The sequence below is a fragment of the Carettochelys insculpta genome, chromosome 1, assembly GCF_033958435.1.
Source record: "Carettochelys insculpta isolate YL-2023 chromosome 1, ASM3395843v1, whole genome shotgun sequence".
In the NCBI taxonomy this organism is placed as follows: Eukaryota; Metazoa; Chordata; order Testudines; family Carettochelyidae; genus Carettochelys; species Carettochelys insculpta.
The window spans coordinates 133363295-133377292 of NC_134137.1; the positions used below are offsets into that span (position 1 = coordinate 133363295).

Consider the following 13998-nt stretch of genomic DNA (forward strand, 5'->3'; position numbering starts at 1 on the left):
CACTCTGTAGAAATCTTTGGCAGATCCAAAGACCAGTAACAATGGGCTCCAGAAAAGGCCACACTCCAATAACCCTGTCACTACTGGGAGGAAGGGGTTAAGAAAAAGGGAAACAGAAGAGATCCCAGAGCTCAAAAAAGTAGATTAAAAAACAGTGTAAGAACACACTCCACATTCCACTGCGACTATGGCCACACTTGGCCAAAACTTCGAAATGGCTATGATAATGGCCAAATCGAAGAATACTAATGAGGCACTGAATTGAATATTCAGCATATCATTAGCATGCTGCCAGCCACGGCACTTCAAAAGTGCCACTTTCAAACGCATGTGGCTCAGTGCGGTTACATGGGGGTTCATTTCAAAAGGACCCAAACACATTTCGAAATCCCCTTATTCCAATCAGCTGAAATGTGCGGGGTCCTTTCCGTGTAAAATGAGCCGCAGGCAAGCAAACTGTGGCATTTTTGAAGCGCCACACATGGTGGCATGCTAACGAGGCACTGAATATTCATTTCAGTGCCTTGCTCTTATTCTTCTATTTGGCCACTAGCATGGCCATTTCGAAGTTTTGGCCAAGTGTGGCCACAGCCTGCAATATTAAGCTCTTTGAAACAGTCCATACAAGATTACCACCACTATAGGAGACCATTCAGTTATTATTCCTGAACTGTTTTTATAAACTTTGGATTCTTTTTAACTGAATTACAGAAATTGTGGGAAGAATGTTCTATCTGTAAAATACAATAAATTATAAAAGGATATCAGCCTTAAATTATACCTTCACTCCCTAGTCAGATACCTCATTTGACTCTGGCCAAAACTGAGACAGAGAGGCAGGGAGATTGAAATACTCAGAATACTATAATTGGACAACTATGCATTGTAGAAACTCATTCAGGCTGCTGCTACATTACTACCATGATCCTGTCAGAGGGGCTATAGTAATGAGGCAATTCGATGCAAGCTAATGAGGCACTGACATGCATATTCAGTGCCTCATTAGCATAATGGCAGTGCAAACAAACTTCGAATTGCAGATTGACAGTGTAGATGGGGGCAGCTGCGAAATAAGTGCCCCACTTCAACATTCCCTTACTCCATTCTAGTTCTGCGGGAGTAAGGGAATGTCGAAGTGAGGCACTTATTTCGAAGCTGCCCCCATCTTCACTGGCAATCTGAAAATCAAAGTTTGTTCACGTGGCTGCCATTATGCTAATGAGATGCTGAATATGCGTGTTAGCAACTCAATAGCTTGCTTCAAATTGCCTCCTTTCCATGGCCCCTCCCACAGGACCATGATAATGTCTGAGGCTGCTGCTGCTACACTATGAAAATATTTTGAAACCAACAAACAGTTTCACTTCCTTTGAGGGCTGTCAGAGAAGTCAACTGCTGATTTATTAAAATCACTGAATGATTTTAATTGGAACGCTTAATACGTAAACTAGCTGTCCATCTACAAAAAGAATGCTTTTATGTGAAATTATATGAGATTACCTTATGAGACGTAGGAGAACTACACTGTGGAGGCATACACGGGGTGGCCAGGCGATCTAAGTGTGCCATGATCACAACTGCTGTTTGTCGTAGATCAATTGCTAGCTCATTGTCCTGGGGTAAGGTCAGATATCGCAGAAAACTCTCATTGGGACTCAGAGGGTAAGACAGAATCTAAGAAAGTGAATAAAAGGAATTAAAATACAATAAAATATTCAGAGTACTTTGTAAATACTCCATGGCTACGTCTACACGTGCAGCCAACATCGAAATAGTCTATTTCGATGAATAACGTCTACACGTCCTCCAGGGCCGGCAACGTCGATGTTCAACTTCGACGTTGCTCAGCCCAACATCGAAATAGGCGCAGCGAGGGAATGTCTACACGTCAAAGTAGCACACATCGAAATAGGGATGCCAGGCACAGCTGCAGACAGGGTCACAGGGCGGACTCAACAGCAAGCCGCTCCCTTAAAGGGCCCCTCCCAGACACAGTTGCACTAAACAACACAAGATACACAGAGCTGACAACTGGTTGCAGACCCTGTGCCTGCAGCATAGATCCCCAGCTGCCGCAGAAGCAGCCAGAAGCCCTGGGCTAAGGGCTGCTGCCCACTGTGACCATAGAGCCCCGCAGGGGCTGGAGAGAGAGCATCTCTCAACCCCCCAGCTGATGGCTGCCATGGAGGACCCAGCAATTTCGATGTTGCGGGACGCGGATCGTCTACACGGTCCCTACTTTGATGTTGAACATCGAAGTAGGGCGCTATTCCTATCTCCTCATGAGGTTAGCGACTTCGACGTCTCGCCGCCTAACGTCGAAGTTAACTTCGAAATAGCGCCTGACGCGTGTAGACGCGACGGGCGCTATTTCGAAGTTGGTGCCGCTACTTCGAAGTAGCGTGCACGTGTAGACGCAGCTCATAAGTTCTTTCCTCTTATTTCTGTAGATACTAATATGGAATATTCTGTGGATACTCAGCATCTGTAATTGCTATGGAAGTTAATACAGGACTCAGCATCTGTATATACTATTCCCGCCTAGTGTAAGCAATAATCTCAATTATACATATACAGTGAGAAACACATTATTAAATTATGTTGATTAGCACCAAGACAGACAATATTTCAGTAATAAGACACTGATGCTAACTTTGTATCAAATTGTGCTACTCTGTACATCACAATATAATTTAGGAATGGAACGATGTTTCAATCAAATGCATGATCAAAGTTAAATGTTCAAGAAAATGAACCCACACAGGTGTGCTATCACTGAAAAACTGTTTCTATATCAAAGTCTAAAATGTAATATTTCTATAAACATACTGCAAACATCTGTTCTAGTTTGCAATATGGGTATATAAATATTGCATTTTAGACTTTAATGTTGAAATATTACATCCTGAGAAAATATAAAATGTATATAATACAACAGTTGTATATGTACCTTGACATGGAAGTTAACTACTACTTGAGTAGAGTCACAAACTTTAGAATAGTAACAATCAGTGTCTGTACTTGATTGTTAAGCAATATGACAAATAATTTGATATTGGATAAGATATACCTGATAAATGAACCCTACAAACATACCTGAATCTCATCATCAGCGTTAGGTACATCCTTACTACAAATTATGTTCTGAAACCTTTGCAGCAGAGGCAGGAGAGGTGCACTTGTTCCTTGTGCTGATCGCTCATTATCTGTTTCCCTTGTTCCGTTATCCCAGAGTTGAAGCAACAGCATAACAGCAGACAACATTTGGCTGAAAGAGTAAGTTTATCATCCTTATATTAAGTATTCCTATAGAAGTTACTTGAAGTTCTATATGAAATCAAGTTTCAGAAGATGTGTATGTTTAATAGTATAAATCCTGAATTTTTCACTCAAATAAAACAACATAATTGGAACGCACAACGTAACATATATATAAAATGAAAGTTGCATGAAAATATTCTAGGAGTTAAGGGCATATAAATCAGAATACTGGGCAAAATTTACTCAGAGCTAGCTACCTTAAAAGTTCTGCTTAGTTTAGGCATTTGGAGTTTCTTCCCTAACAAGCGCTAAAGTACAGTTTTTTTTGCCTTTTTTCCCTTCTTTGCTTTGGTATGCATGCAAGTGTTAGTTGTGTTTATTAAGTAATTATTTAGACCACTGAGAAATCTGTTTTGAAGTTGTGCTTTTAGATAAATGTTCTCAGAACAGACTGAGCTTATCCTTCACTGGTGTAAATCAGCACAGCTCCATTGGCTTCAATGGAACTGTACCACTTATACCAGATGAAGATCTGGACCAAAGTAGCACAAAAGAGTATTTCAGGATAGTTTTACTGTAACTTCACCTCCTTTCTTGCAAAGTTTTAGCTGCACAGGAATTGCTATTCTGGCTCAGAACAGTAATAGAGAGGGAGCCATGTTAGTCTATATACTATCAAAACAAAAAGCAGTCAAGTAGCACTTTAAAAAGACTAGCAGAATAATTTATTAGGTGAGCTTTCATGGGACAGACCCACTTCTTCAGACCATAGCCAGACCAGAACAGACTCAATATTTGAGGCACAGAGAACCAAAAACAGTAAGCAAGGAGGACAAATCAGAAAAAAAATGATCAAGGTGAGCAAATCAGAGAGTAGAGGAGTGAGGAGGGGAGAAGGTCAAGAATTAGATTAAGCCAAGTATGCAAACGAGTCCCTATAGCGACTCAGAAAATTCCCATCCCGGTTCAAACCACGTGTTAATGTGCCGAATTTGAACATAAAAGGCAGCTCAGCTGTCTCCCTTTGAATAGTGCTGCGAAAATTTTTCTTCAGTAACACGCAGACTCTTAAGTCATTAACAGAATGGCCCATTCCATTAAAATATTGACTAACTGGTTTGTGGATCTGGAGAGTTTTGATGTCTGTTTTGTGCCCATTAACACTTTGACTGTGGACTGTCCCCTAAAATGTGTCTTTCTAATCCCCATCAGTTAAATTGATTTAGGCCCTGAAGCATGAGTGCTTAGTGTTCCCTAATTTTCTATCTGTATTTCATCCTTTATTATTACCTTCATCATAAGAGATTATGGTTATATCCTGGCCTCGCTAGGTCAATATGAGTTTGCCACTGACTTCACTGGGGATAGGATTTCACCTCTTATCTTTAAGAGGACAACCCAGAGAAGTGGTATTAAAATTTTAATATTTAAAGAATACAAACTTAACCCTAGAAGTGCTCAGAACATTTTAATAAGTACTCTTGTTTGACAGCACAAAAGTGCTTCATTTCTCACCTTAATGTGCCCCTCTGCACTGCTAGCTCTAACAATATAGCAAGTGCCAAGTGCTGGTCTTGTAATGGAATGTTTGCTGGTCCTTTTGAACTTGGAGCTCCATGTACATCACTATTTTAAAACAAAAACAATTTTGAAACTGCAGAAATTGACATTTGCAAAATTAACACACTGCATGAGAGGCCGCTGAGGGGAAAAACAGTGTTTATGAGATAATATATCAGGTGAAAATTTATAGGAAGATAAGCCTCTGGGGAAAAAAATATATCTAGGAAAACACTCTGAAGGTGAAGTATAAAGAATTAACTCTTTTTGTGGAGGTACAGAGGTTTGTTTTTAAAATAAGTATCAACTTTCCTCAATTCCCTTACGTATTTCAGCAGCGCTGATAATGGTGCCTGTTTCGATCCATGTTATCTGTGTGTTCCGTTTTTGGAAAGTAGTGAATAGCACAAATGAAAAACATCTGTATCAGGTGACCTAATTATTCTGGTTGGTTTGACAAGAGACCCAAAAGACATACTGGCACATACAGCACCTAGAAGCATTCTTAGGTCCACTTCCTCTTGAGTACTACAAGAGTCTTGAACGTTAACACTTCTACTGGTGATGGAGCTAACGCCTTAAGCGAGAAGCACTACTTGGCTACGTCAACACTAGAGCATTCTTTCGAAAGATGATCTTTCGGATGATACAATCCTTAAGACAGTCTCTCAAAAGAGCTCGTCTATGCACAAAAAGCAGATGGTGCCTGCAATCCGCTCTTCCGAAAGACCACTCCGCCCTTTCGAAAGGAGTGGAGCAGGGAACGCCACAGACAGGGTTGCATGGCTGACAAGCCCTTCCGTGGCATACAGCCAGCTGCTCTCTTAAAGGGGCCCTCCATAACCCCCTGCCCTGCACTCAACTCAGGCCTGCAGAGCTGCCACAAGCTGTGCAGACCCCTGCACAGACATGATGGTACATTCAAGCCTGTCCCGATAGACCCCCCAGCAGTGGCTCCTTCTTGTCCAGCTGGTCACAGTGCTTGCTGCTGCCCTCCAACTCCTCATGTGGGCAATTCCCCTGCGCCAAGGCCCTGGAGCTACTCGACCAGAGATCCTGCCAGTGCCCACCAGGAGACCCATGACGCCTCTGGAGCCACCTTAGCAGCTGCACCTGGTGGGAGCAGCTGGTGCTGGGGGACTGAGACAATGCTCGATGGCTACAGAATTTCAAAATCAGCAAGCAGACATTACAGAAACTCTGTTATTGGCTCACCCTGCCTTGAGGCACCAGGACACTCAGATGACGCCCACCCTACCCCTTCAAAAACGGGCGGTGATCACTATCTGAAATCCGGCCACCCCAGACAGCTACCAGTCCACGGGGCACCAGCTTGTCATGGGCAAGGCCACCATCAGAGCTGTTGTAATGGAGACAAGGCATGTTCAGATCACGTACCCAGCACTGGGAGGGGTGAGATGGATCCTGGGCAAGGGGTACCCTTGGCAACTGGGGGCATGGGTGGAGGGTGCAGGGGGCCAGGGGGGAAGCGTCCCAGGCACACCCCATCATGCCCTCACAAGACCGCACACCCTCCCTCCCATGCAGGTTGTGAGAGCCACCAAAGCAATGCTGCTGCACAAAGTCATCCTGTGGGGGATGTGGACGCAGCCATCACAGGATTCACAGCATTCGACTTCCTAAACTGCTTCGGTGCCTTAGACGGGACACACAACCCCATCCGGCCCTGGAACACAGCACTGGAACGTCAATCAACAGAAAAGACTACCACTGGGTAGTGCTCCAGGAGCCGATGGACAGCAAAGGCCATTTCATGGACATTTATGTGGGCTGGGTGGGATGGATACACAATGCCCACGTGTTCCACAATTCTGGGCTCTGCCACCACGTGGAGCCCGGGCCATATGTCCCCTGACGGGAGACCCAGATGACAGATGTGATCATCCCCCTGCTGCCCTGGCTGACGCGTCCCTATGCCCGCCACCCTGACCCCACCCAGAAGGCATTTAACACTCGCCTCAACCAGGCTGGAAATGTGGTGGAAATGTGGTGGAGTGGGCCTTCAGGCATCTGAAGGGCCAGTACCTACTCATGCACCTAGAGGGTGGGCTCCAGAACGTCCCCCAGGTGGGTGCCTGTTACATCCTGCAAAACATTGTGGAGGGCAAGGTGTTCCCCCCTCTTGCGGGCGGCAGAGAACAGCCCCGGCCTCAAACAGCCAGTCCTGCCCCAAGCCTTCAGGCACAATGGGCCGGGGTTCGCATATGGGGGGCCCTTCAGGAGAGATCTGCATGTGAGCAACAGTGACCACCACCCACAGTCCCCCCATGCTGGTCCCCTCTCCTCACATACACCCCCACCATCCCCCTACCACAACCCCAGCACGCGCACGCACACACACACCACTGTCACCCCACTAACAGCATGGTACACAGAGATCGCTCAAAATAAAGATTTAAGTACAACTATGAAACAGTAACTGTAGTGGAGAATGGGGTCAAACTACGTGGAACCATGACCTACGAAGGCGAGGGCAGTGGAAAAGAGGGGGCCTGAAATGAGATTGGAGGGGGTGGACCTGAAGTGGGGGGTGGAATTAACTGGTAGTGCAGAAGGAGAGACCTCAACTGGGACAAGGTGGAGGTGCAGACCTTAACCGTGAAGGGAGCGAAGGGAACTATACACGAAGGGGGAACGAGGGGACCTTAACTCACAGGGGAGATGTGGGAACAATTATGCGAAGGCGGCAAGGGGGTACCTTAAGCGGGAGGAGAGCTGGAGGGACCTTAAACAGGAGTGGAGTGGGGAGGCCCTACTCCAGGGCTGGGGTAAATGGCAGCAAGCCCCTTCTGCCCCAGGTTCCTCTCCCACCTCTGATGTGGGGTCCCTGGCGGGGCTAGGAAAGGAAAGACAGCACGGGGAAATAGGTCCATCGGGTGGGGTCCACCAGAAGCAGGCTCAGCGGGGAGTGGCTGGGGAGAGGGCATACTCAGGAGGGTGTGCAGCAGCAGGGAGGAGGCAGCATGTCAGGAACCCTGGGTGCCCAGCAAGTCATTCCATGGCTCCCTCTGCCATGAGTAGTGTCCATAGTCCATTTGAAGGTGCCGCTCTGCAACCTTCACCACACGATGCCGCTCTGCCATCACAAACACCTCCTCTGACCTCCTCATGCTGCTGCTGGGGGTGGGGAATATTCCCTCTCCTCCTCCTGACTCTCCAGCAGCACGGAGGGGTCAGGACTCTCCAGGCCTCCCTGCGGTGTGGCTGCGAAGACAGATAGGAAGACATAGTCAGTTCCTTGTTATGGCACTACGGCTGTGCCGCCCACCCCTGTGCAGGCAGCAGCCCCCCTCCAGTGGCAACTGGCCTTGGCATATCATGTGTGCTGCGGGGATCCACAGCCATGTGAGCTATTCACAGTTTGCAGTCTGGACCAGCCCACACCTCCCTGCATATGTGGCTTACAACACTCTCCCCGGTGGATGTCACTGGCAGCCATTTTGGCATAATGGTAGTCATGGCCACTGGGAACACGGTGTGCGAGTGGCCTGCTGGCAGCTACGGTGCCCCCGCCACCCAAAAGCCCAGATGTGTGCTCTGCCATGTACTTACCTAAGGGTCCGTCCCCAAGGTCCCCCGATGCCCAGCTGGCCAAAGTCTGGTCCAACAACCAGGACAGTATGTCTAGTATGAGGTCCCCCCATCACTGGAGACCTCAGCGATGGCTGGTTCCATCTCCTAGATGCCAGTTCAGGTCCCTTCTCTGTCCCAGGATACGGCTCCTCCAATGTAGTGTCCAGGAGGGATGTTGGGAAGGAGCTTTCCTTGGGCCCTAGGAGAGGCAGTGGAGCTCCCTGAAGTAGGGGAGTCCCTTGCTCAGGCTCAATCCTGCTGTAGCTCTTTAACTTTGCGGAGCACCTGGTCAGCGATATCTGCAGGTTGCCCTTGGGTTGCCAGCTGCTTGGAAAGCCAAGTGAATGCAGCCACATTTCTCCTCATCCCCTATCTGCTTCAGGACCTCCTCATCTTTCCAGAGCCCTAGCAGGTCCCTCACCTGAGACTCAGTCCAGGAGGGCACCCTTTTTTTGGGGACATTCTCAGCTCCTGGGTGCCCTGTGATGGCTTGGAGACGGGACCCCGGGGTTGCTGCGGAGGCTGGCTGCTGGCCATGGATTTTGCTTGCTCCTGGTGGGGTGTCTGTTAGGCGAGCAGCAGTAGCTCATGCTTGTGCAGCTGCAAGCACACGCACAGCTTTCCAGGACCATGGGGCTTTAAACACAGCTGGACGTGCAAACCATAAAGCCCTGCTGCTGATGTGCAAGGCATCTCTTCAGTCCACCATGGCCAGCACCACGAGCGACTCCTCTTTTGAAAGAGTGGACCATGGAGCATCTACGCAGGTTCTCTCTCGAAAGATTTTGGAAGGAGGTACTCTTTCTAATACAGGATCAGACAGACACTTTCAAAAGCTGCACCAGATTCCTCCAATTTTCTTTTGAAAGAGCACGTTACAGGTGTGGGACACTCCATGCACTCTTTTGAAAGAGGGCTTGTGTAGCCAACCAGGCTCGGGTTCCCCAGAGACGAGGCTGCACCCAGAAGGAGAGTGCTATATTTGGTTTATTGAAAGCGCGTGACACCCGCGACGGGAGCCCCGGAGACGCCGCAGTCACCCATGGGGGGAAACCCGACGCGCCGGAGCTTCGCTCGGGGAGAGGCTCTGTAACAGGCCTCCTAACACTAGCTGATAAAGCTGAGCTCATTAACATAAGATTGCCTAACATTGCCTATGCATTTCTTATCACTATCTCTTGTGGCCTACTGCCAGCGTAGCCTTGAAATCTTGGCAAGCGCGGCTTATTCTGCAGCTGTTCCCATGGCAGTTTGCAGCTTTCACCTTGCACAGACTGGTCTGTTTAGATTCTCCTGAGGATTCACAGAGGGGTCGATCTGCTCTCATGAGACCGTTACAAACTCTTCTCGCACCCTACAGCTTGATATTTCCAATTACTGGCTAGTGTAGACATAGCCTTTATGTTGAATTCTGAACCATAAATTCACTGAGAAATTTTACAAGGTACTGCTTATTGGATGCCACATTTAGAAACTTTTTTCCAAGGAGGCACAGGGCCTCCACCAATCACCTGCTATTTCCTGAATCCAACAGCAAATCCTATCCAGAACTCTATTTCCGCAGTTTTCACAGAGTTACTATTGTCATATCTGTCAAAAACTTCTACTAACTTTGTCAAATCCTTTGAAGACCTGCCTCAAGTACTCAGCAGCCAATTCATCCAATGTGTGAAATTTATCTTGAGCCATCATTTTTGTATGACAGCCATGGCATTCCAGATATGAACTACAGGCTCTTTTTTGCATCCTCTTTGTTTATGGATTCTCTCAATTTGGGATTTCAGCTGATGTTCTTGCTCACTTTTGTCTCTTCTTCTCACGGTTCCATCACCATCAAACAGAAATGCAGGCAGCACAGGTCTTCTAGGGTGACTAAGAACAGTTGACACTAAAACATCAAGAGCGCCTCTCACACATTTTCATTTGTTCTTCATCAGCATTTGCTATTTTCAGCAGAAACTTCTATACCTCTCAGTTACACCAAATCCAACAGATATGTTGATAAGCACCTCTGAATGTGATTCAGAGTCAAAAGCGTTTGTCATATTGCTGACAACACAGTTGGTAAGAGCTGTATATAACATGTTCTTCATCCCTCTTTAGTGGATAGGCTAGGACTTGTTTTCTTAACCTTCACTACTACTTGTAAGGCCACTTGTTTCTTTCATCGCTATCGCATATTCATAATAAGAAGTTATGCATTCTCAATTCTAATGCTGACCTATGCATAAGTGTCACTGAATTAAAAAGCCAGTTTCAGAACATTTCAAAGGCTAATACTACATACATTGAATTAAATTAAAATCTTCTATCAGGAAGACTATATGAGGCACTGTACATATAAAAACTTACGAACGAAGAAACACATTATGAATTCCTATAAATGTTATTTACTCACTATGCAGTATGAATTATGGGCATGCAGTCTACTGCTACTGGTGTACAACCTTCAAGTGAGACTGATGTGCTCAGCAAATTCAATTGCAAGTACAGAAACCTATTATCTCTAATGAACTACTTTTATAATTAAGATCATCACCATCTTTTTCCTTTATGCCACTTTTCTAGTGTGGGTCACAGTGGTAGCATGAAGAGTATGGAGGACTAGACTTCCTTTACCTCAGCAATAGCTTCCAGCTTCTCCTGGGGGACTCATCAGCATTCCCAAACCAGCTAGGATGTAATCCCTCCAGTATGCCCTGGGTTGACCTCAGAGACCCCACCCAGTGAGAAGTGCCCAGCAGTTTTTTGCTAACTTTTCCCACCCCTGAGCAGAATGAGTTTTGAGAGAAAGAGAGAAGAGATGTGTAACACAACACATTAGAGCACATAACAAAATTCACGTGGCAGAGACAGAGCCAAGATGTTCGTGGGTGGGGAAAATGGGAGGTTGCTCATGCTTGCAGCAGAGGTTTGGGGAACAAGACTGTGAGGGGTTTGGCTGGGGGTGTGGGATCTGGGGTGAGGCCACAATAAAGGGCTCAAGGCTGGAGCAGAAGGTTGCAAGGACTCCATCTAAGAGTACATGTGGGGTGGGGCTGGGTTCAGGAGAGGTTTGGGGTGAAGAAGGGTGCTTCCAGATTATTGAGAGGAGATAGGACTCTCCTGAGAAAGCTCTCTCCTCATGGCAGCACCTTGTGCGGGAAGGAAGACACCTCTCCCCACCCAGATAAGGGTCAGGACTGGATGGGGGCCAGGCTGGTGCGGGGGTCAGATAGAGACTGGGCCACCATGCTGGGATGGGAGCTGCAACAGGCCAATGTAGTCAAATGGGTGCTCTGTAATCAGGACTAGGCCTCCATGGCTGGATAGGGGTGGGGCCAGGCCACCATGGCAGGGTCTGGGCTGGGGCTCACTGGCCCCAGCAGGTAGGATGGTGGGCTAGGTTGGAACTGCCACCCTCCAGCTGCCACAGGTTGCTAGCCTGCGCAGCTTCCTTGAGCACTTGCATGGTGCTACAGAGGCAGCTGCACAATCATGCGACCATGCAGCTTACAGGGATCTTAACTGCCTAGTAGAACATATCGTGTGTATACTGAAAAATGCTGATATGCTTCATTTTTGACACATGCTAAACAGCTTCATTTCTGTGAAAAAAACACCCATGCAAAGCCATTAAAAATCTTTTCACACGTTGCCGTTTGGGAGCCTTGACAAACGGCCATTAAATTAAGTTACTGAAATTAACTTAAATAGTAAGAATTCTAGCCCTAGTCCTTTTGCAGTTTCTGGAACTGTGCAAAAACGAACTCATTTGGAGACCATTATTTCCCCTCACCCACAGCTTCACAGGACATACCCTTTTTCAGGAACCTGTTACACAGCTACCAGTGATCCCAGAGTCACCTGGGCAGCAGGGAAGAATTGTGGGGGTAGGTTTTGCAAACTATTTTGGCAAAAGTTTTTAACCCAGGTCTGTAGTTTCAGTTTTGTACTAACATTGCTTCCTCGCTTCCAGTTTGGATCTGAATTGTATAGAAAAATTTGACCATGTATGTTCATTTGAATATGCAATCAAGTGCAATTTAAACTAAAATTATGTGCGATTTAAACTAAAGACAATGTATTGTTCATTATGTAATTCTCATTCACTTTCACATAAAATCTCATTACAGATGACATATATGCTAAGTCTGAATATTAAAAATAGTCTATTTATATTACTTAAGCACAGTATAGCCAAGGAATTCTCTGAATTGTGAAAAAATCTCATGCTGATGGATTAGTGAAAGAACCTGCATGAATCAAACAAGCAATACAAGACAGCACAAGCGTCTCTCGCTTAATACCAGGGTATCAGAAAAGGAAACCATGCAGCTATGTAGCTCAATTTACCAGTAACTATTTTTGCTTACCATCCGTTGTGAAAAATAATTTAGCTTTCAAACACCAGTTCAAATAAGCAAGCAAAAGAAAAATAAATATACTTACCCAGTCACAACAGACCTTAGGAATTTAGTAGCTCTTTCCACAACTTCCAACCATACAGATGACACAGTCCCCTCATCAAAAAGAGATGCTTCTGGTAATGCTCGTAGTGCGTCAAGAGATTCTTGTAACAACTCACTGCAAAGGTCTGCATCCTCACCTACAAGCCAATATAACATACTGGTTGTCTTACAGTATATACCAGACAGCTAATTAAGGCTACATCAGTATTTTCTCAATATCATTCCAAGTATGACCTTTAGGAAAAGCAATTACCACCAAACTTGTGAATTGATGTCTACAGTGTGGATTAATTTTTCTTGAACAACTTTGGCTGAAACTGTAAAGAGCTGCATAGCTAACCACCAAAGCACCCCACAACACGGCAGGACTAATTATTTCTAAACGACAGCCAGCTCAGTTGCCTTGCCAATCTGTCCCATTACTTTTATTCTAGACCTGAAGTCTTACTATTCAACTTTTAATTTATTGCCTGAATCCCAAAAAAAGGTTTTTCTTAAATAATGCAAAACCCTACTTAATCAAGCTGAGTACAGATTATGTCCAAGCTACTGGACTTCATATGAGTTCAGAGTCACGAGCTCCTGCTCTGTAGTTGGAGAGAGAAACAGAACAGGAGACCATCACTACCCTTTCTTGAGGGAAAAGAGGGAGCAAAGCTGTTCCTCTTAATCAGAGAAAGATTGTCTTTAAAAAGGCCTTGTATGTGTCAGATGGAAGGGTTCCGTTTTTCTTTCTGGAATAAATAGCACCGAAGTCAGCAATTAAAGCACTGAAATAACCAGAGGGAGCTACAGAAGAAGAGCGCAGAATTAAATTTGTGGGTTAAAATCATAAATATTAATAGGAGCATTTTATCCTTGTTCCTCCAAAGTCTGGACCTTGTATCCTCTGCCACTGAATCAGACACCTGCCTTCTCCACCTTGCCTGGGCACAGCAATGGGACTTTTAGAACACGGAAGGGAGAGTCTCTCTACTTTTAGTTGCTATTACTTGACCAAGCCTGCAGTAGCCTGAAGTAACAATCACAGCAAGTAATGACTTGCAACTTTGCTAGGTGGTACTCTCAGCACACACTCTAACGTATTAAGACGTGGATTGCTAAGATTAGAAAAAGTGTAGAGAATACAGCA

The 13998-nt window shown here is 45.8% G+C and overlaps 1 protein-coding gene across 6 annotated transcripts in view; it reads right to left on the reverse strand.

Moving 5' to 3' along the window:
• Nucleotides 1-13998, reverse strand: part of HERC2 (HECT and RLD domain containing E3 ubiquitin protein ligase 2) — a 228751-nt gene that overhangs the window by 158037 nt on the left and 56716 nt on the right. For 5 of the 6 annotated variants that reach the window (XM_074992048.1, XM_074992033.1, XM_074992017.1 and 2 more), the window contains 4 exons: nt 12847-13003; nt 4777-4887; nt 3097-3268; nt 1501-1674 (listed from right to left, as the gene is read on the reverse strand). In XM_074992048.1, coding sequence (XP_074848149.1) covers nt 1501-1674; nt 3097-3268; nt 4777-4887; nt 12847-13003 — 614 coding nt within the window. The remainder of the gene's footprint in view (nt 1-1500; nt 1675-3096; nt 3269-4776; nt 4888-12846; nt 13004-13998) is intronic. The other variant, XM_074992040.1, reaches the window with a different exon arrangement.